This window comes from Callithrix jacchus, chromosome X (assembly GCF_049354715.1).
Source record: "Callithrix jacchus isolate 240 chromosome X, calJac240_pri, whole genome shotgun sequence".
Lineage (NCBI taxonomy): Eukaryota > Metazoa > Chordata > Mammalia > Primates > Cebidae > Callithrix > Callithrix jacchus.
In genome coordinates, this window is record NC_133524.1 from 15,950,433 (window position 1) to 15,972,229 (window position 21,797).

The 21,797-nt window shown below is 40.3% G+C and overlaps 1 protein-coding gene and 1 pseudogene across 2 annotated transcripts in view; both read right to left on the reverse strand.

The window, feature by feature from the left end:
* Nucleotides 1-21,797, reverse strand: part of CLTRN (collectrin, amino acid transport regulator) — a 38,844-nt gene that overhangs the window by 2,180 nt on the left and 14,867 nt on the right. The window contains exons 4-5 of the mRNA XM_002762651.5: nt 16,146-16,259; nt 9,540-9,734 (exon numbers count right to left, since the gene is read on the reverse strand). Coding sequence (XP_002762697.1) covers nt 9,540-9,734; nt 16,146-16,259 — 309 coding nt within the window. The remainder of the gene's footprint in view (nt 1-9,539; nt 9,735-16,145; nt 16,260-21,797) is intronic.
* LOC100409243 (SAP domain-containing ribonucleoprotein pseudogene) lies at nt 13,031-13,937 on the reverse strand (annotated as a pseudogene). The gene has a single exon (XR_013531718.1). The product of XR_013531718.1 is annotated as an SAP domain-containing ribonucleoprotein pseudogene (transcript).

Below are 21,797 nucleotides of genomic sequence, written 5' to 3' on the forward strand. Positions count from 1 at the left end.
AGATGGTTGCAGAACAGGATATCACATGGTCTCAAATTATTACCCCCATAAGCAAATACTAATTATAAAAGACACTTGTATTTTGCCAGAAGAGAAATCCAGTGAAAATTTCCAACAATGAAAGAAACTGACAAGTCTGTCCTGATGTGATACACTGAGCAGATCACATATATGTTTTTGATGTGTTCAAGCCCCACCCCTCCAATTTGTTTTGACATGAATCTCATAATGAGAAACCTAATCAGGAAAAATCCAGATTTTAAAATGTTTTGCAAAACAGCTGACCTGAACTCAGCACAGAGTAGGCATTCAACTCTGAGGGTGGGTGAATCAATGAATGTAGATTAATGGCTGACTGGCTGGATAATAAATATACAGATGGATAGAAGATGGGTGGGTGGCTGAACAAATGATGAAAGGTAGATGGAGAGATGGAAAAAAGAATCAATGAATGTAGTTCAATGGCTGACTGGCTGGATAATAAATATACAGATGGATAGAAGATGGGTGGGTGGCTGAACAAATGAAGAAAGGTAGATGGAGAGATGGAAAAAAGAATCAATGAATGTAGTTCAATGGCTGGCTGGCTGGATGATAAATTAATGGCTGTCTGAATGGATTGATGGATGGATGGATAGACAGACAATAGATTAAACAATTAGATGTATGTATGGATGGACTAATATTGCAGGTAAAGTTACTCAGGCAGTAGCCCAAGGTAGACCTTGAATGGGCTTTACCACAAGAAATGAAGGAAAGAAGGAAGGGAATTTTATGCACAAGAAATTTCTTAGATGTCTTGTATTTTAGGCTTTGCTGATGGTTTATTCAATAATTTCAAACAGTTGTTCATTAAATACAAAGGTAAAGTAGCATTCCAATTCTGTAGATCCCAATGTCATCATTTGAAAGTATTTTATCATTGTATAGGCCACCATCAAATGTCACAATTCACTATAGGCAATGACTGAATTGCAGTTGCCATATTTTAAACATTTATTCATAAAATTTCTGGCCCAATGCTGGGTTGCAAGTCAAGAGTTGTGGTCTGAGAGACCTAGGGAAAGACAGGCTGCTGTATTTTTCCATCCTTGGGGTAAAGACACTGCACTGGCCATGGCAAGCATCAGCAATCACCAATCAGCATGCGTTGGAGTGGATATAGATTTTAATGTGATGAGAGGATCCTCCCAGGTGAAATCATCCACCAGAGAATTAGAACGCTTTGGTTTCTCCTCCTGTGGATAAATGTATTGTTACTTCCCACATCCTCCAGAAAGCAAAGGAAAATGACATTCTATAACCATCAATCAAATCACTTCCATTCATAGTATCCAACATTCACTAATAACTACATTTTGAGTGCCTACTATGTTTATGGAAGAGATATCGTCCTTGTCCTAAAAATAGCTCAGTAAAAAAGAAAACACCATATGCACTCAACCTCCCTCTCCTGATTTTAATGCTTTATAAAAGAGAGGAATGATTCTTCTAAAGATGAATCTGTAAGTAGCAAGTGTCTATTTATAAATTATCATTAAAAATAGCTATCTCATGTAAATTCCCCCCAAATCCCTCCTCACTGGGCTTGGAGTGAATAATAATTTTCCACAACAATAAATAGATTGTAGACAGCCAAGTCTTACCCTGATATTTTTGTATGTTAAGTATGAAACCTGTATTACAAACATTTTAGTAAAGGAAGCATTCTGAAGTAGGTGGCAAAGCAATAGTAGTCTTAGAAATAATGATTTCCAGGGTCTAGTTTCCAGTTTCTTCAGTTAAAAAAAAAGTATTTATGGAGTTAGAAGAAAAATGACAAAGAGCTAGATGTATTTGATCATTACAAGAAATCTTGCTTCCCCCTCCCCAGCAACAAGGAAAAATAATTCCTCAGGCATCACAAAAGAATGGGGAAAAACTATTCTTTAGAAGAAGAAAAATATCTCAATCAAAAAGATTCCAAGGGGAATTGCTGTGGAAATTTATCAAACTGAGCTGTGTCAGTGGCAAATTAGGTGCATATTGTTCTTTTATATCCTTAGATCCGGTTTTCAGAGTCCTGGCATTTCTGGGCTTCACAAAATGCAGTGTCAAGAACTTGCTGGTTGGTGGACATGATAAGCAGCCCAAAGGTTATCTAACAGTAATATATCACTTTGTCACATTTCATAGTGCTTGCTGTAATAAATTGACTCACTCACTACCTATGCATTGCTCTTACTAAGAATAATAAAACTTAACTATCTTTCTGGATCATTCTGATTTGATGTTTTGCTAAAAACATGAGTTCTTTTTCTTGAAAACTAAAATTGAGTGTTAATTATTTCTGCTGTTCCTGCAATGTCAGGAAGTTCAGGAACAGGATGAAAAAACTGTGATTAAAATACCTGGAATGAGCTCCTAGGAGCCTTGAGAGTGAATATCTCTCATATATCTCATAAATTTACAGAGAACAGGGGCAAAAGAGGGAACAAAAGAAGTATCAGGTATGGCCCTCAGAGCTAGGGGATATTGAGGAACCGGGTTTGCTCTGTTCTGAGATAAAGTAATGGTGCCAAAAGCAGAAAGAGTATTTCTGTCCCCCTTCAAACAAAATAGAGCTGACAGCCAGGAGTGGTGGCTCACGCCTGTAATCTCAGCACTTTGGGAGGCCGGGACGGGCATATCACCTGAGGTCAGGAGTTCGAGACCAGCCTGGCCAATGTGGTGAAACCCTGTCTCTACTAAAATACAAAAATTAGCTGGGTTTGGTGGCACATGCCTGTAGTCCTGGCTACTGGGGAAGCTGAGGTAGGAGAATTGCTTGAACCCAGGAGGCAGAGGTTGTAGTGAGTAGAGATTGCACCAATGCACTCCAGCCTGGGCAACAGAGCAAGACACCATCTAAAAAAAAAAAGAGCTGAAGAGTCAAGACCCAAGAATAGCCAGAAAGACAATAAAAGACAGACAAATACAATTTTCAAACGACAGAATCCATTATTGGGGAATTGGGACTGGCCTCAGAATCTCTCTGGGTGATTCCTGGGGGAAATAGTGTTACTGGAATGATTGAGTGGGCATTGTAGCACAGTGAGATTGATGGACTTTGAAATCAAACCTAGCCGGTTTTAAATCCTGTTACTATTACTTTTTAACCATGTGACTGTAGGCAAGTTGCTTTACATGTGCCATATAATAGCAATGATAATGCTAATGATAATATTAAAAATCTATTAGACTAGTAGAAATCAGACTAGGTGTTTTGTATGCATCATCTCACTTAATTCTTACTGTAATATTATGCATATTTTATCATCCCCGTTTTTCAAATCCACTGCCTTAACCACTCAGCCATGACTACATGCCTCATCCCTGTTTTCAGATGAAGGAACTGACACTCAAGTATGTAGAGTAACTTGTCTTTCAGAATGAAACAAGATTGATGAAAGGAGTTGACCTAGAACTCTGTATACTCTCCCCAGGCTCTACCCAACACACTTACATTGGATTTTTATCAGGTATGTGTATTCAAGAACAGCAAAGAAAAACAATTGCTATATTCACTATGATATTTCTCATTTTATTTACATCTCTATTTTTAAGGCTAGTTATTCATTTAATTAAGACTTCGTAAGAACGTGAACCTTCAGCATATAAAAGTATTGACTGAGCCACATCCCCTTGTACGAGAAACAAGATTTGTGGAAATCCAAATTTATTTGTATTTACTATTGACCTTATGGGAACAGAAGTATAACTAGAAACAAACCAAGCAAATTTACTAATGACTCTACTCAGCTAGGAGCATTAGCTAGGGTTCTATGTCCTAAGTCTTTGCCCCAGCTTTGTTACTATAAGATTATAATCTCCTTCTAGGCAAGGACCATCCACGTTATCTACGTTTGTCTCATCCACAATACATACTATAGCTCCTATCACAGAAAGGATGGTCAATAAAGGAATAAAATATTTTTACTTATCTGGGCTTTGGTTTCTGCAGGGGTGTATTTGGATCATTGTTAAGGTCCCTTCCTAAGACCCAGTCGTGACCTTAGATCCAAGTAAGGTCTATTCAACATCAATTCTGGTATGTACATGTAAATCTGAAATTGTGCTGTGTCCATGACTCTCCCTGTAAACCAAAAAGTGCCAGGTTATATAAAATTAGCACTTTATAACTGCTTTGTATGGTCATGCTAGTTACACTTTCTAGCATGTAAACCATGTATATTCTCTGATTTTGTCTTCTTATCACTATACTATTTAACAAAGTATTATTATCATTTTCCTTATGTGACTTGCTCAAGGACACAGCTAACAAATGCCAGAGCCTGAGACTGGAACCCAAAACCAAGAGTCTTAGTTCAGTGCTCTTTCCACAAAAACACACATCACGTTATCAACTTCATCACCATCACAACCATCATCACTAACACTATCATCATTATCACTACCATCATAAAACTGACCATATAACCAATACATCTACTTCTAGGCTGTGCTAGACACTAAATCTAGTAGAGACATTATTGTGAAGTATATGCGGTTCATCTTGGTTGCCTTCCCACTTGTTCTGCTCCCTAATTGTTGGCCCAAATTTTTTAAAATTACATTTCCAACTTTTTTCTTTCAGCGAATCTCTCATTTCCACAAACTGCTATTCTTAACTAGAGGGCAATAGAGAAGCAACTTCTTCTAGGTATTTCACAAAGAGGTGGCAGCTGTAATGATGTGCTAGATCTGGGTGGTACAGGTTTTCAAGGGCTGATTGCTAAATATTCAGAATCTTTCAGCCTTGATGATAAATTGGCAAATACTACAAATCAGGGTATTTTTTAGAGAGAGAGCTGGTTAACCAATTCAGCACTATTGTGGTGACCAGTAGACCTCACAGGATTATTTGCATTTTAAAACAAGTGTTTATTCAGCATCAAAATAGACACATAGACCAATGGAACAGGATAGCAAGAATAGAAATAAAACCATGCACTAGATCTTCATCAAAGGTGGCAAGAACACACAATGAGGAAAGAACAATCTGTTCAATAAGAGGTGTTAGGAAAACTGGATATCTAGATGCAAAAGAATGAAACTGGATTGTTATCTCACACCAAATACAAAAATCAACTCAAAATAGATTAAAAACTTAAACATAGGCTGGGCGCGGTGGCTCAAGCCTGTAATCCCAGCACTTTGGGAGGCCGAAGCGGGTGGATCACGAGGTCAAGAGATCGAGACCATCCTGGTCAATATGGTGAAACCCCGTCTCTACTAAAAATACAAAAAATTAGCTGGGCATGGTGGTGCGTGCATGTAATCCCAGCTACTCAGGAGGCTGAGGCAGGAGAATTGCCTGAACCCAGGAGGTGGAAGTTGTGGTGAGCCAAGATCGCACCATTGCACTCCAGCCTGGGTAACAAGAGCGAAACTCCATCTCAAAAAATTAAAAACTTAAACATAAGACCTGAAACTGTAAAACTACTAGAAGAAAACATACGAGAAAAGCTCCATGACGTTGGTCTGGGCAGTGAGTTTTTGGATATGATCCCAAAAGCACAACAAATTCAAAAATAGACAAACAGAATTTACACCAAAGTAAAATGTTTCTGCACAGCGAAGGAGTTAACATCCAAAAATATATAGGAAACTCAAACCACTAAATAACAAAAAAATGAATAACCCAATTTAAAAATGGGCAAAGGATGTGAATAGAAATTTTTCAAAAGAAGACATACAAATGGCCAACAAGTATATGAAAAAAATGCTCAGCATCACTAATCGTCAGGGAAATGCAATTCAAAACCACAATGAGATATCACCTCACGCTTGTTAGAATGCCTATTATCAAAAAGACAAAACATAGCAAGTGTTGGTGAGGATATGGAGAAAAGGGAACCCTGGGACACTACTGCAAGGAATGTAAATTAGTACAGCCATTATGGAAAACAGTATGGAAGCTCTTCAAAAAATAAAAAATAAACTACCATATGATCCAGCAATTCCACTTCTAGGTATATACCCAAAAGAATTGAAACCATTATGTCAAAGAGATTTCTGCAGTCTCATGTTCAACCCAGCACTATTCACAACAGCCAAGGTATGGAATCAACATAAGTGTCCATCAATGAATGAATGGATAAAGAAAATGTGGTACAACGATATACTATTCAGCCTTTAAAAAAAAAAAAGGAAATCCTGACATTTGTGACAATACAGATGAGCCTGAAGAACAGTATGCTAAATGAAATAAGCCAAGCACAGAAAGACAAATGCCGCATGGTCTCATTTATGTGTAGCATCTAAGACAGTTGAATCTACATAAGCAGAGAGTAGAATTGTGGTTGCCAGGGGCTGGCATGGGAGGGGGTGATGTTGGTCAAAGGATACAAAGTTTCTGTTAGACAAAAGGAATAAGTTTGGTCAATCTACTGTACAGCATGATGACTACAGTTAATAATTATGTATTACGTACTTGAAAATTGCTGAGAGAGATCTTAAATGCTCACCCCCTAAATTAAGTATGTGATCTCATCCCCTAAAATAAGTATGCGAAGTGATGAACATGTTAATTATTTGATTTAGCCATTTCATAATATATACATATATGAAAACATCAACTTATATGCCACAAATATATACAGTTTTTATTTGTCAACAAAACCTTAATAAAATAAAACAAGCATTTAATAAAATCCCAAGCAATGAGTTGGTGAATTGGAGAAGTTTCTACAGTTTGGTGGAAAATTCCAAGATATTTTCCGCAATATCTTGGTGGAAAAGAGATCCTTTCCCAGCACCTCTTAATCATAGCAATAGATTAAGCTGATCTTGGATAATAATAATTACTGTTTATTTAGTGCACACTATACCCTAGGTATTTTATACACATTTATGTCAGTCAGTCCTCATGAAAGCTCTTTCTCCTTCCTTTTGCAGATGGAGAAACTGAGATTCCCTGGTAATCAGGTGACTCAACCAAGATTATACAGGTAAAGGGCAGAGCTGGAATCTGAGTTTACCTCGTTTGGGCTACATTGCCACTCTCAGTGTCCCTGAATAATTAATACAATGGTGTTATTGGCAAAGATAACCGAATTGTTAAAGCTTTGCTGAGAAATTTCCTCAATAGTAAGTTTAAATATATATGTATGTTAAATGACTCTGGCATTCTTCTCCACAGAAGCAGAATGGTGACTTAGATAATGCCATGGTCCCTCCAGGTCTTCTAAGTTTACGATTTTGTACCACACAAACTATGTTCATTATTATGTAACGTATGGATTCGATTGTTGAACATTCCTTTGACCATCTTCCTCAAAACTAAAGGTTTCGGGGGCAACCCTATCTTTGCCATAATTTTCGGGGCTCTCCTCACTTCAGACTGCACCCTTTCCTTGCATTTGAAGCACCACTTTGTCCACGAGAAACCCACCACAGATTGTGTCAAACTTAAAACACAACAAACAATTTATCTTCAGAAGGCTGTCTTAATTTTCCTGACTATATTTGCTAATTATTGATGCTCTCCCGGTTTACACAAGAGATTTGCCCATCTGCTTTCCCAGTTTGAACATGAAATAAATTTGTGAAGGCCAGGCTGTGACAACAGCCTCACCTCTCCCAGGTAACAGATTATAATGCTACACACCCAATTATTATATTACTGCAGAATCTGCTCAGAAGGAAAGAGATAGCTGATCCCAGCACGAACTATCTGAAAGACCAGCAAATGGCAAGATCATAAAATAATAGTAACAGCTAACATTTATTGAGCACTCACTGTGTGCCAGATACCACTCTAAGCACTCTATGTATTAACTCTTTTCATCCTGCCAAGTTAATTATTTCCAGTACACCTCACTGTCACTCTAGAAAAGGTATCTATTTACAAACAGTAAAAATAAACTTAACCAGCTTGACTCTAGCACCACAAATTATATTCTCCTAAGTTTGGTTTCCTTGACTCATTGTGCTTCCTGATATCCGTACAGTTAATGGATTATATGCAAGGGCAGAATCTAAGAGATAAATACGTTGAAACTAAGCAATCTATTTCCAGAGTCTATTCTTCTAACTCCTACGCTACATTGTACTAGTGAGGAAATTAGAAACCAAGTAGATGGAGTGAATTCACTAATGTTACAGTTGTTAGAACACAGAATCACAGCATCTCAAGATTAATACAAAACAAAAATATTAAACATAGGTATTCAAGCATTGCATGAGAATATTTCTTAATATTTTCAAAAGAAAAACCAAAACAAGGCAAAATCTTTAAAAAAGTCAGGCAAGTGTAACTTGATCCTAATCTCTGAATTTAATTTGAGGACTAGACAGAAAATTTATTTCATAGCATTTTACTTATTATTTGTGAATAAAATTACAAAGCCCAAGAATTAAAACTATTACTTTCTGTTAGCTACTAGGTGAAACATATGGAAAGTAGTAAACTTCAAGAGGAGCATTTAGTCAAACACATACTTACTTGGTAAAACACATCCCATGCAGGAACCAACACTTCTGAAAACCATGTCCTTGCTGTGTTCAAATTCACGGCACTGTAATTACCACTTACCAGAATTCCTCTTCCATAGTATCACAAGGGAAGGTTAGAAGCATTAAAGTTTGTAGTGAAAAGCTGAGGATTTTTCTTTCTTCCCCACTGGATTAGAGGTACTGGTAAACAAAATCACGCTGAGAAATGCTGTCTACTCTTCTTCTCCACTACCTCAGAAACTTCCCTACAGGTGTTAAATTCCCTCTTGAAGCAGTATCAATAATTGAGACATCTAAGTTTGCAAGTGCCCCACAAAAGTTTTCAAGTGCCCCCAGAATCTAGGTAAACGAACTCAAGAAGTGAAAATCTATCTATAGATTGTTAAATTGAAAGCTCTCAAACTCAATGAATTAGAATAACCTGGGTATTCATTAAAATGCATCCCTTCAGAGATTCTAATTTAGTGGGTCTGCAATAGAGCCAAGGAACCTATATGTTAAAACAAATGTTCCAGGTGATTCTGATGCTGAGAGTTGATTTAAAGGCCATGAGAAACACAGACACACTAGGGATGAGTGTCCATTAAAGGGAGGGAAGTATAAAAAGGCACAAAGACATCTGGGATAAGATGGCAGCCTGCATGCACTGAGCTAAGAAGAGGTAAACCAAGGTAGGGAGGCATGGAACTATGAAACTGCTGGCATTTGGATGTGGATGACTACCAAAGATTAACTCTGTCTACCCAAAAAGCTTGTTTAGCTCCTTATATCCAGCTTACAAAATCACAACACAGATATTCAAGTCTGGATATGAAACATTTATGTGGTACAGAATAAAGGGAAAGATAGTTGTGGGAAAAGCCTAGTTAAGTAACAGGCATTGGACTCTAAAATATATCTAAAGACAAGAGCATAAGTGATACTTTTGAAAATCACCAATTTTTTTCAAAGTTTCAAATTTAAGGCATTATCTTTAGCCAGAGGAAAATCCTCTCCTGATTTGTCCAAGTCATGAGAAAATAAGAAAATGCTCTTTCAATCACTCCCTTTAAATATCTTACCTTCTACGTTGCCGGATTCCTGATAAAATCAGTAGTGTAATTGCAACTATGACGATGCAAAATATCACACCAAATATAATAATCCAGATGGGCACAGATGGGTCTGTGGGTGGTGCAAGTGTGGAAGGAATTTTTAAAAATTCCAGAGTTTGGTCATTCAGAGAGAAGGCATTGTTGATCCGGTTCCTGTTCATTCTAAAATGCAGTGATAAGTAAAAATAAACAAAATAAGACAGAAAAACCCTATTAAGACAAAGTACAAACCTGTTTCTCCATGATTATAAATATCTCTATAAACAAAGCATCCTCCTGGCAGGAGACTTCAAGTTGACTAGAAAGTTTGCTGAGGGCAATCATGTCAGTTTCTCTTAAGTTACAGTGCTGGCTGCCAGAGGGATGCCCATGTATCCACTGTTGCCCCCATTGTTGTGAATATCCAGATGTCCTGAGCTTTGAGCTCTGTCCACCATGTTTTATTTCCTGAGAGGTAGTAAGGTAGGAGGAGGGACTCATCTCTGGAGGTGGGGCTCTGACCCTGGACCAAATTGAGGACTAACTAAAACAGAGCTGGGTGGGGGAGTAGCTTTCCATCAGACATGCCCACCGGTGTGCCATGTCAGTTTAGCATTGCCATAGCAACACCTGGGAGTTACCACCCCTTTCCATGGCAATGACCTGATGACCCCAAAGTTATTACACTTCCCTAGAAATTTCTGCATAAACTGCTCCTTAGTCTACATGTAATTAGAAGTGGGTATAAATATGACTGCAAAAGTGCCCTGAGCTGCTATTCTCTGCCTACAGGGTAGTCCTGCTCTGCAGGAGCAGTCACAGAGCACTAACATCACTGGTGCTGTAATACTGCCTCTTAAATGAAGTTGGTTTCTTCTACTTCTGGCTCTCCCTTGAATTCTTTCCTGGGAAAAGTCCAGAACCCTCATGGGCTAAGCCCCACTTTGGGTTTCACCTGTCCTGTGTGAGTACCCTCTAGATTAGAATGACAAAGCTCTATTTAAGGTTGCTTACATAAATATCACAGCCCCCAAAAGTAAAATTACATGTAAAATATGGGTGATGAACGTGAGAAGTAAAGAAAACCAGAAGCAAAAAAGAAAACATGAACCAGGAGTGGTTTCAAATCCATCAACTTGATCTTGATCTTTTTTTTCATCAATTAAACAAACATTTGCCCAAAACTTACTAAATATCAAATACTGTGCTAGATGCTAGAGATAGATCATGAAATTAAAATACAGAAGAGCTTATAGTCTAGAAGAGTGACAGCCTAGTAAATCCACAACTACAGTGTGGTGCAAAATATTCCGTGAAACAGGCAAATATGGGCACAGTATGAGCAGAGGGAAAGGCCAAGTACACCATAGAGAGAATTCAGAGCTGCTTTGCTATGGAGGTCATTTTTGAGCTCTGTTTCGAGGGACAAGTAGGAATTTTTTAGACCAAAGTATGGAGTGAGCATAGGAATGGAGACATGGTAAAGTAATACTTGTTCAGCAGACTGCAAATAGTTCCATAGGACTAAAGGCAATAATAGTTTAGGAGTTCAAAAGCTTAGAAAAATGTTACTTTTCCTAGGGAATACATATATTTTTAGTGGTGGTGGCAGTTAAGGAGAGGTTAGTAGCAAAGACTTATTTAATTAAAACCAAAGAAGTGAATTTCTGACTGGAATTTGTAAACTGGAGAGTCCTTGGAGATATTTTATGACCTTTATTGAATTCGTACTATGCAAGCTGACTTTATCTACCGCTAGAGCAGCCCTGGAAAACAGAAATATAATGTGAGCCTCGTGTGACTGAAAATTTTTTAGTAGCTGCACTAAAAGAAATAGATGAAACTAATTTTAGTAATATATATTTTGTCTAATATATCCAAAAATATATAATTTAAACATGTAATCAGTATTCAGTTGGCATTGCATATTTTATGTTTGCTTATTTGTTTGTTTGAGATAGCCATGATCATTGCAGGCCTCATTGCAGCCTCAAACTCCTGGACTCAAGCAATCCTCCTGTGTCAACCTCCCAAGTAGCTAAGCCTACAGTTGTGTACCAACACACCTGGCTCTGTGTGTGTGTGCATATGTGTATGTTTAGACAGGGTCTCGCTATGTTGTCCAGGCTGGGGTTCCACATTTTATTTTATACTATATATTTGAAATTTGGTTTATATTTTATACTGTGAGCACACTTGACTTTGAACTAGCCACACTTCAACTGCTTTATAACCACATGTGGCTGGTGGCTATGGTACTGAATAGCCCAAGTCAGCCTGATAGTACAGCTTGAGAATCTCCGCAGGCCAGCACCAGGCTATCAGGAAAGATCTCCTTTAGTAAATAAAAATCTATGCTGAGGCATGATTATTCATGGATGTGAGAGCAAACTCTAGCCAAATAATCTACAGCAAGGGATAATTTAAATGTCAATTTTATCAAACAATGGAGTATTTCCCTTTGTCATAACCTAATATTGATCATCTGAGAACATGAACTTTTCCACAAAATAATGAAACCCACTGCTAAGAAGTAACTCAGAGGAAAATGAAAAATTGCTCTGCATCCTTATTCTATCTTCCTGGTTCACTAACGCTTTGTTACTGTCTCACTCCAGGCTTGGAATGTATTCTGTCACCTCTCAGACTGACTGGAAGTTCTAGCTCAGGTACGTATTAAATCTGCTCCACCATTGGAATCACCAGTTGGCATCAAGCATCATGTATATCTTTCAACCAAGAGTGGTGTTGAATTAGGCCAGGCCCTCCCAAAAGAACTAAAACAGACATCTTGGAATTAGTTGGTAACTCCTTTACCTCATACCATGTATACTCTGCATCAGTAAAATGTCCAGTACTCTGTTTTGCCCATTTCAAGTATTTTACTTGGATTCTGAATTCTCATTCTGTTGGCTATCCCCACTTCCTAAATAGCTTCTCCTGCTAGGGCATTTGAAATAGACATTTTGTTGTGAACATATTCATGTACTTCCCAGACCTTCACCCTAAGCACTCTGTGTAAAGAAATGACCAACCAGTTCTAAGATGTCTGTTTTAGTTCTCTGTGTACTCTGGTCAACAGGAAACATCACTGGATATGGTGGCAGCATGCCTAGGTTCAAGTCCTCACTCTTTCTTTCTAGCATGGTGGCCTTAAGAAATTGGTTAATCTCCCTGAGCCTCAGTTTTTTAATTTATAAAGGAGAGATCATAATAATTACTCAAAAAATATTGGCACTGGCTGGGTGCAGTAGCTCAAGCCTATAACCCCAGCACTTTGAGAGTCTGAGATGGGAGGATCGCCTGAAGCCAGTTCAAGGCCAACCTGGGCAGCACAGCAAGATCCCATCTCTACAAAAAGAAAATTAAAAATTAGCCAGGTGTAGTGGCACATCCCTGTAGTCCCAGCTACTCAGGAGGCTGAGAAAGGAGGATCACTTGAACCTCAGGAGTTCAAGGCTGCAGTGAGCTCACTCTCCTTTTTTTCTTTTTTTTTTTCTTTTTTTTTTTATTAACAAGCAACATAATCAAAAACAGAAACACAACAACCTTAAAGCTGAAACAGCAATAAGTCAAACTGCTGCTGCAGTTCACGGATGTACCTGGGGTACATGCTCCCTCATTGCGAGGCAGGATGTAGGCACATGACTGTGCATTTAGGTATATATGTGACCAAGAAGAATCAGAGAAATGGAAAACACTGGAGAACAGAAAGTAACAAGAACTTTTCATCAGGCAATCCCAAAGCGCTCTGCTCTTTTCCTCTTCTTTGCCTCTGTATCCTCTGTGGTTCCACTTCCAGCTGAACTTGTGACAATCCCAAATCGTTCCTTCCTCTTTTTCAGTTTCTCATCATCTTCAGACTTTCTGGAGATTGAAGAGACATTCAAACCAAATCTTTGAGCTCTTTCCTTCAGCTTATCCAAGTTAACCATAGGTTTGTTATCAGACGGCAGACCTTTTGTTGGAACTGAAGAAATCCCAAACCTAGCTGCCCGAGCAGCTTTCTTACTCTCCAAGCTCACAGGTACATTGAATCGTTCGGCCCTCTTCTGCATTCTCTCAGTCTGTGGTATTTCAGATGTAATTTTCACCACTTTCTTCTCTGCTGCCACATCAACAGTTTTTTCAGGGGGTTCTTCCTCTTTGACAGGGAGCTCTATAGGCTTTGTTTCTTCTTCCTCTGTTTCATCTCCCAGTACATCTTCTTCATGTGCCTCCTCTTCAGCATGTTCTTCAAGATATGCCTTGAGTCTGTGGATAAGATCTTGCTTTATTCCCTTGGTCTCCAAACCACGAGCAAGACATTCTTGCTTTAGTTCAGCAAGCTTCAGCTTATGGAGCTCCACCGTCTCGGTCGCCATCTTGTTACCCCTCACTCCGCTCTCCTTTTTTTCACTCTATCCTTCTTTTGTGGCATTGTTTCCTTTATATTAACATTCCCCGGACCTTCAACCAAAGCACTCACTCTTCCTCCTCCCATCAACTAAAGGCCTGGTTTAACCCAGTGCCTTCATTTTCCTTGTAGCCCTCGTAGATCATAAGACATAAACTTTTTTAACGTAAATTATATTTATAATTCTTACTCCCTAAGTAGTGAAAGTCTTAAGAGTATTCTTAGTAGCAGTGAAGCAATTTAGTTCAAACTTTCTTGTTAGGGCACATTCAACCATTTCTCACTGGTATAGATCTTCAGCGCCTTTGCTTCAGCAAAAGAAATAGATGATGTTCACAAAAACCTTATAATCCTAAGTGTTGACATTTTCCAGATAGCTAATGAGTTCTTACACTAGGTATTCCTCCTTGGGAAAAAGAATAATATGCATTTTAGTAACTTTTTTTTTTTTTTTACTTCAGGTTCTGGGATACATGTGCAGGTCATGCAGGGTTGCTGCATAGGTGCATACTATATCCGGCATTTCTCCCCATGTTATCCCTCCCCACCCTTCCTTCCCCCCATTGTCCCTCCCCTAGCCCCCACAAATTGCCTCCAGTGTGTGATGCTCCTCTCCCTGAGTCCACGTGTTCTCATTATTCAACACTTGCCTATGAGTGAGAACATGCAGTGTCTGGTTTTCTGTTCTTGTGTCAGTTTGCTGAGAATGTTGATTTCCAGATTCATCCAAGTCCCTACAAAGGACAGGAACTTGTCGTTTTTTATGGCTGCATAGTATTCCATGGTGTATATGTGCCACATTTTCTTAGTCCAGTCTATCGGTGATGGGCACTTAGGTTGGTTCCAGGTCTTTGCTATTGTAAACAGGGCTGCTATGAACATACGTGTCCAGTAACTGGTAAATCTTCTGTGGGGAGAGCTACTTTGTTTTGTTCTAGTTTATTTCCTGAGCCCATTTTTCCAGTATACCTTTGACCAACATCAATCACATGTGGTATTTGAAGTTTTGACACACACTAAATGCACAGTAATTAAAAGAAGTACAAGTTGCATCCGACTAATTCTTGGAAGTCAAGAATTTGTTTCACTTTTGAGTTTCTCATGATCAGAAGGAGGGGAGGAGTGCAACTGTTGGGAAAAAATGTAAAATACTTGAAATGGGCAAAACAGAATACTGGACTTTTTCCCAATTGTCCTACTGAAAGCACCTTTCTAGGCAATTTCCCTCTCTTATGGTCTTTGAGCTATTTTGCAAATCCATAAGTTCTTGAAAACTAACATAATGTCAATGATTCCTGTCCATACAAAATCAAATGAACTGTGTCTAGTGGAACATAACTGGTTACTGCCTGAAAAATAGACTGATGCATCTTTCTGTAAATGCATTTTGCCATTCTTCATTTTCTATATATGGGTGGTTTCTTGAAGTCTCCTTGAAAACGGTTTTAACATGTTACTAGTGTCCTCATTAACTAATGAGATAATAAAATTTTTATAGTAATCATGTTTAGTTTGTATGAGAGTCGTGATTTTACCACTTTTTAAAAAATTATCTTTTTTGGCCAGGTGCAGTGGCTCATGCCTATAATCCCAGCACGTTGGGAGGCCAAGGCAGGCAAATCATGAGGTGAGCAGTTCGAGACCACCTTGGCCAACATGATGAAACCCTGCCTCTACTAAAAATACAAAAAAAATAGCCAGGCATGGTGGTGCGCACTGGTAATCCTAGCTACTCGGGAGGCTGGGGCAGAAGAATTGCTCAAACCCAGGAGGCGGAGGTTGCAGTGAGCCGAGATCACGCCACTGCACTCCATCCTGGGCGACAGAGTGAGACTCCATCTCAATAAAATATATATATATTTTTTGAAAGTAAAGTCTATATATCTACTGAAAAGGGGAAGCTATTGGGTCCCTAACTTCTGCTTACTCAATGCTGGTAGTACCACCACCCCTCCAGCTGTGACAATAAAAATGTCTCCAGACATTGCCAAATGTCTCCTTGAAGGTAAAATTGCCCCCGGATGAGAACCATTGATCTATACTCATCTCTTATAGAAACTAACAAAATGAAATCTTTGACATTTTAATAAATAACTCACGTGTGAAACAGAGAAAAGTCTTCAATATCTATTTTTAAAAACAGTTGAATTAATCAGCAAGTTGATTGACCAATCGAAGACATATTTAAGGGTGATTACCTTATGGCTGATTGCACCTCAACAGCAGGAAGGGTGTGATTTTTTGAAGAGTCTGTAACCACAAACCAGAATGATACCCTCTGGGTCACATTGCAAAGTAGGACATGGGAAATTCTGCAAACAGTGGAAAGAAAAAATATATTAGAAGAATGTCACACCAAATGGTATTAAACCATTCACTCAGTATGTCATTTCTACCATTATGAAGAATGATCTCAGTAAGAAGATAATTATATAGAAAATTCCCATTGTTTCAAAATACTTGGGGATCATTCCTTACAGGGAATAATTGGGAATCTGCCAAAAAATAATAATTGTCAGTGGAGAGCACTAGGGATCTAATTCTCCATCACCGGCTGGTGACAGCCCCCGTTTCCCCAATGCTTGGCCCTCCCTGAACCACAGAAGCCTTTGGTATTTTCTCATTAAACTCTTTTTAGTGCCCTGCCCATTCAGCCTTCCACTTCTCAGATCCAGACAGAATCTGCGCCCCCTCATGATTCCATACTTGCTCTGTGTGCATCTACTGTCTCTCTTCCACCACAGCACTGGGGCCAAGCCAAAAGGCACCTTCTGTGTGTATTTTTGAGGAAAAGGTTCTCAAAAACAGTTTATTTTACATCGCCTTGAACAAACCTCCAAACTTAAGCACTATAATCAATTCGCCAGCAATCTTTTAGCTCTTTGTTTTGCAGTTACACTTTTCAACCGCAAATTGGAAATGTGACTCACTCTCCTCTGTATTACCATTAAAAGTGAAACGGGAGAAATGATATTAATGTTCAGAGAGAGACAATCTGTACATGGATGTATTCAGGAAGTTAAAGGAAAGTCCACATAAAATCAACATTGCCAGTGGTAAAACAAAACTTGACGGCTTTCCTGGTTTATTAAGAGCAAAATTGAAAAAGCAACATTAACATCCATCCTAGAAGAACCGGATATGAGTAGAGGATTTGTTTAGAGCATCCAAGTGTATTGTGATCATTTTCACACAGATCAAAGAGAGCACCCTTCTGTCAACAGGTATCTGCACTTTTCAGGACCTGGCAGAAATTCTTCTATGTTCTGCCTTTAAATGTCAGGTTCAAAAGTACAGGCAGCTGCCAGGCCCCTCTGCCCAGCGCTAAGTGCCTGGGACCATCAGTGGGAAGGACCGAGGCTTGAGCTGTCTTAGTCCTCCAGAAGGCATGGGGCGCCACCCACCCCCACTGTATCTACACCCCATGAGGCTCTGGTGTGGGCGTGGCCTCTGCCCCGTGCGACACCTCGTGGCCAGACCTACCCTGCACACGGCGCCTCGTGAGCTTTCAGACATTCTGCGCGAACGGTCACTGGTCACTGAGCCCTGACCACAGATTTCTGAAACTTCTGGCAGCCCAGTGTCTACTGGAAGGCCCGTCCCACTGCCCCGCTCTCATGGGCAACTACCTGAGCCGCTTCCTGGGCTGGTCCTGGGCCCAGAAGCCGCGCCCGACCCGGAAGCACTGTTCCCCGCGGTCCAGACCCTTGATCTGGTCCCAGGCCCAGGAGCAGTGCAAGGTCATCTACTTCCATGGGAACCGCTGGGTCAGCACCCGGCCCCTCCGCACCGCTCCTCCAGGCTGGGACTACACCCGCATCCGGAGACAGATGGTCCCCGAGGCCTGGAGGTGCTTTCCCAACAGGCCGCAGCTGCTGAGCAACGTCTGGCCAGATTTCTCCCAGGCTCACCCGGCCTATGTGAAGGGGTGGCTTTGGAATGCCCGCCACCCCCAGCCTGTCCGCAGCCTGGTGACCATGAAAATCGCCCCGCAGGAGCACAGAGGTAACCCGGCACCCAGGCCATCTTTCTTCAAGGCTGTGATAAGAAACGGAGTGGCCTGTGCCTTTGTGCCCAGATCTGGGCTGGTGAGAAGATGCCCCACTTGGAGCCAGCAGTCTCCGAAGACATGCAGCATCGTCTCACTTCTCCCTGGCGGGCGCCTGCCCCACTGCAGTAAGTGTGGCCGCCAGAGGCCCAGTCGCAGAGCCACCACAGGAGCGCTGGGCCTGTGGCCAGCACTGCACCGACACCTCAGGCTTGCCTGCACCCGGAAGGAGTGTCACCTGGGGGCCATGCGCCTCTGAGCACACCCAGCTTGCTGCCCTGCTCCGAGAGCCAGGCCCCTGCCACCACCTCCTGAGCCTCCAGCCCTCAGCACCTTCAGCCTGCTGACTCCAGTTCCACACCCACACCAGCCACCGGCCCCACCAGGGCACTTCCCACTGCTCCAGCCGACCACTCTGTGAGCCCCAGGCCCACCTCTCCTCTCCCCCAAAACCCTTCCCTTTCCCCTGCCAATTCACTCCTGACTTCTCCCTGGGGACAGAAGGCATGCTTCTCCCCAGTTTCTGCAATAAAATATGTCATTGTTAATAGGTGTCTTTATTATCATAGAGATTGTCATAGTCTTTCTTTCAAAGATAACACCGTGGTTTCTCCAGCTTGGCACTATTACTTGGGCCAGATGGTTCTTTCTTGTTGGTGGTGGGGGGGGAAGGGGGGAGGGCATATGGGGGAGAGGAGAGGGGGAGGGGAGGGGAGGGGAGGGGAGGGGAAGTGGCAAAGAGGGAGGGGAAGGGGGAGGGGAGTGGGGAGGGCAAGGGGAAGGGGGAGGGGGTCGCAGTCCTGTGCCTTGCAGGGCCTTAGCAACATCCCTGGCCTCTCACCTCTAGGGGCCAGCAGCACACTCACAGTCCTGACTAGCAAAAATGGCTCCAGGCCTTGCCAAATAATCCCTGGGAGAGTAGACAGGTCAAAAGTCATACTGGTGGAGAACCACTGAGGGACAGTGACCTCTACTGGCGGAAACAGGCAAGCCAGTCCTCTAAAATGTGCGGTTTTATAATATACATCAAAGATGTAAGGACAAACCAAATAAAGTGGCTCATGCTTGACAAAAAAAATTTTCACCAGTTTTCTAGAATATTTGGGGTGTGAATGACTCCTGTGGTCTAGTCTTACTAGCAATCAGGAAATGCAAAATTGTACAAATAATCTATTATTTTAAACTTCAAATTGGCAACAATGTGAAAGTTAAATAATACCAAGTGCTGGTAAAGACACATGGAATTGGAATCCCAGGTGATTCTGTGGAAGCAATGAGTCCAGCCACTCTGGAGTGACATTTGAAAGTGATTCCTAGAACAGAAAACACAGCTACCAGAAACCCTGTGGCACACATACACAGACACTGGTGAGGATGTTCTTTGCGGCACTTGTCATCACAGCAGAGAATTGAAACAACCTAAATGTCCATCAGGACGGGAATGGATAAAATAAATATGGTACATGCTGTCGAGGGGATACTGTTCCATAGATTAAAGGAAAGAAATAGACCAGGATTTCTCAACATCAGCATGATTCGGCCAGATAATTCTATGTTGTGAGGATACTCTGTGCTTTCCAGGATAGTTAGCAGCAAACCTGGCCTCTATCTACCAGGTATCAGGACTGCCTCCCGTCGTGACAATCAAAAATGGCTAGAGGTGTTCCCAAATATCCCCTGAAGGACAAAATCACCCCCTGGTGGCAACCATTGAGCTAGAGCTACATATTTTTTTTAAACAAAAGAATAAATCTCAGCCCAGTGCAGTGGCTCATGCCTGTAATCCCAACACTTTGGGAAAGAGATGGGAAACCCTGTCTCTACTAAAAATACAAAAATTAGCTAAGCATGGTGATGCGTGCCTGTAATCCCAGCTACCCGCGAAGCTGAGGCAGGAGAATCCCTTGAACCCAAGAGGAAGAGGTTGCAGTGAACCAAGATCATGCCACTGCACTGCAGCCTGGACCACAGAGCGCGACTCAGGTCTCAAAACAAAAGAAGAAATCTCAAAAATACACCATCAAGTGAAAAAGATAAGAGCTAAGATATTATGTGTAGTATGTAACATTTATATAAATTAAACAAATACCAAATAGAATTTCAGGTATAAAAAGACAGAAATCAGGTAAAGAGTCATTTAATTACTTTCCCTATATTATTCTTTCCATATAAAGCCTCTTTAAATACTGTTCAAATATGAATTTCATGGTATTCCCCATTAGAAAGCCATAGAATACAGCTCTAAACAAAGCAAAGTCCTTTCTCTCATGGAGCTTGCTAAGGAGGTGGAGACAAAAGATAAGTAAATAAACGCATACACTGTGGAGGTGTGGAATATGTACTATAAAAAAATAAAGGGGGCATACAACTCCATCAACACAATTGTGGCCCCAAATACTTTCCTCTGTCCCCAACACCATGGAACTATACCATGAATTCAAGTTCTTTGAATGCATTCAAGTTTTCAATGGTGGCAATCCATACTTTAATATATTACTTCAGCAAATAAAATGAAAAATATTTTATCTACTTAGAAATAAAGATTTTTAAAAGACTAAACTTGTTGCTGAAAATATTAAACCTTACATTTTCAATGGAGACAGTTATTGTTAGAAAAAGTTCCAGGACTGAAACTCTAAAATTGAAGCTTTTATTTTGAAACTTACTACCTGCCAATTGCTGGTCTTGAGACAAGAAATTTCACTGTCTATAAGTTACTAGGAAGGGCTTGAGCTCTTAGTACATCAATGGGGGTGTGCTGTTGGCATTTTGGGTGGGAGTGTTATGGGACACTGTCTTGCACCATGCACCACACTGATTATCTCTCTTTCCCCACCCTCTAAATGCCATAGCACTCTCCAGTCATATATATAACCCACAAATAGATCCCATTTCCATATACTCCATGGGCTGGGGGGTAGGAGTGGGGCAGTCAGCTCCAAGTAAGAAACACTTCTAAATCTCTTCAAAAGTTTCAAGGTCATGAAAACAAAGGAAGACAGAAAAAGTGTCACAGAGTGTATCAGACTAAGGAGAAACAGATTCTGAAACAGAAAAAGAACATTAGTAGAAAAACTGAACCAACATGAATTTCTTTGTTTAGATAAGTCTGCCATGGTTATTTATATGTTATCATCAGAGAAATGGGGCTAGAGCAGAGTTTCTCAACTCAAGCACTATTAACATTTTAGCCTGGGTAATTCTAGTTTGTCAGGGACTGTCCATGGTTTTGTAAGATATGTAGCAGCATCCCTAGCCTCTACATACTAGATGCCAGTAGCACATCCAATTGTGAAAACCAAAAATGTCTCCAGAAATTGCCAGATATCCTTGGGAGCAATTGGGGGGAACCCCCTGCCAAGTGTTGAGAACCACCGGTACACAGGCCCTCTCTGTATTAACTTCGGAACTCTTTGGTAAGTTTTTTAAATTCAATACACAGATGCATATATACATACATACAAGAGCAAAGCAGTTATTTTAAAAGTTGCCTAGCCACAGTAAACGTATCTAAAAGAAAATAAACTAGGCAATGTTTTAATGCCCTTATTAGCTTCATTGATAAAGAGATAACAGATTAAAAAAAAATTTGAAATTAAGAAAGCTGTATTCAAATGATCAAAAGATACTAGTACCCACCAGCATAAGAATGGTATTAATAGTTATCTGAAATTTTAAAAATTCTTTCTGTTATATATTCAGATGTAAAATTATTTATTACTATGCATTCCATCATCTCTATCATTTCTCAAAGATTGATATAAAAAGTAAATAGTTTCAGCTGTTTGTGGTCTTCAACAGG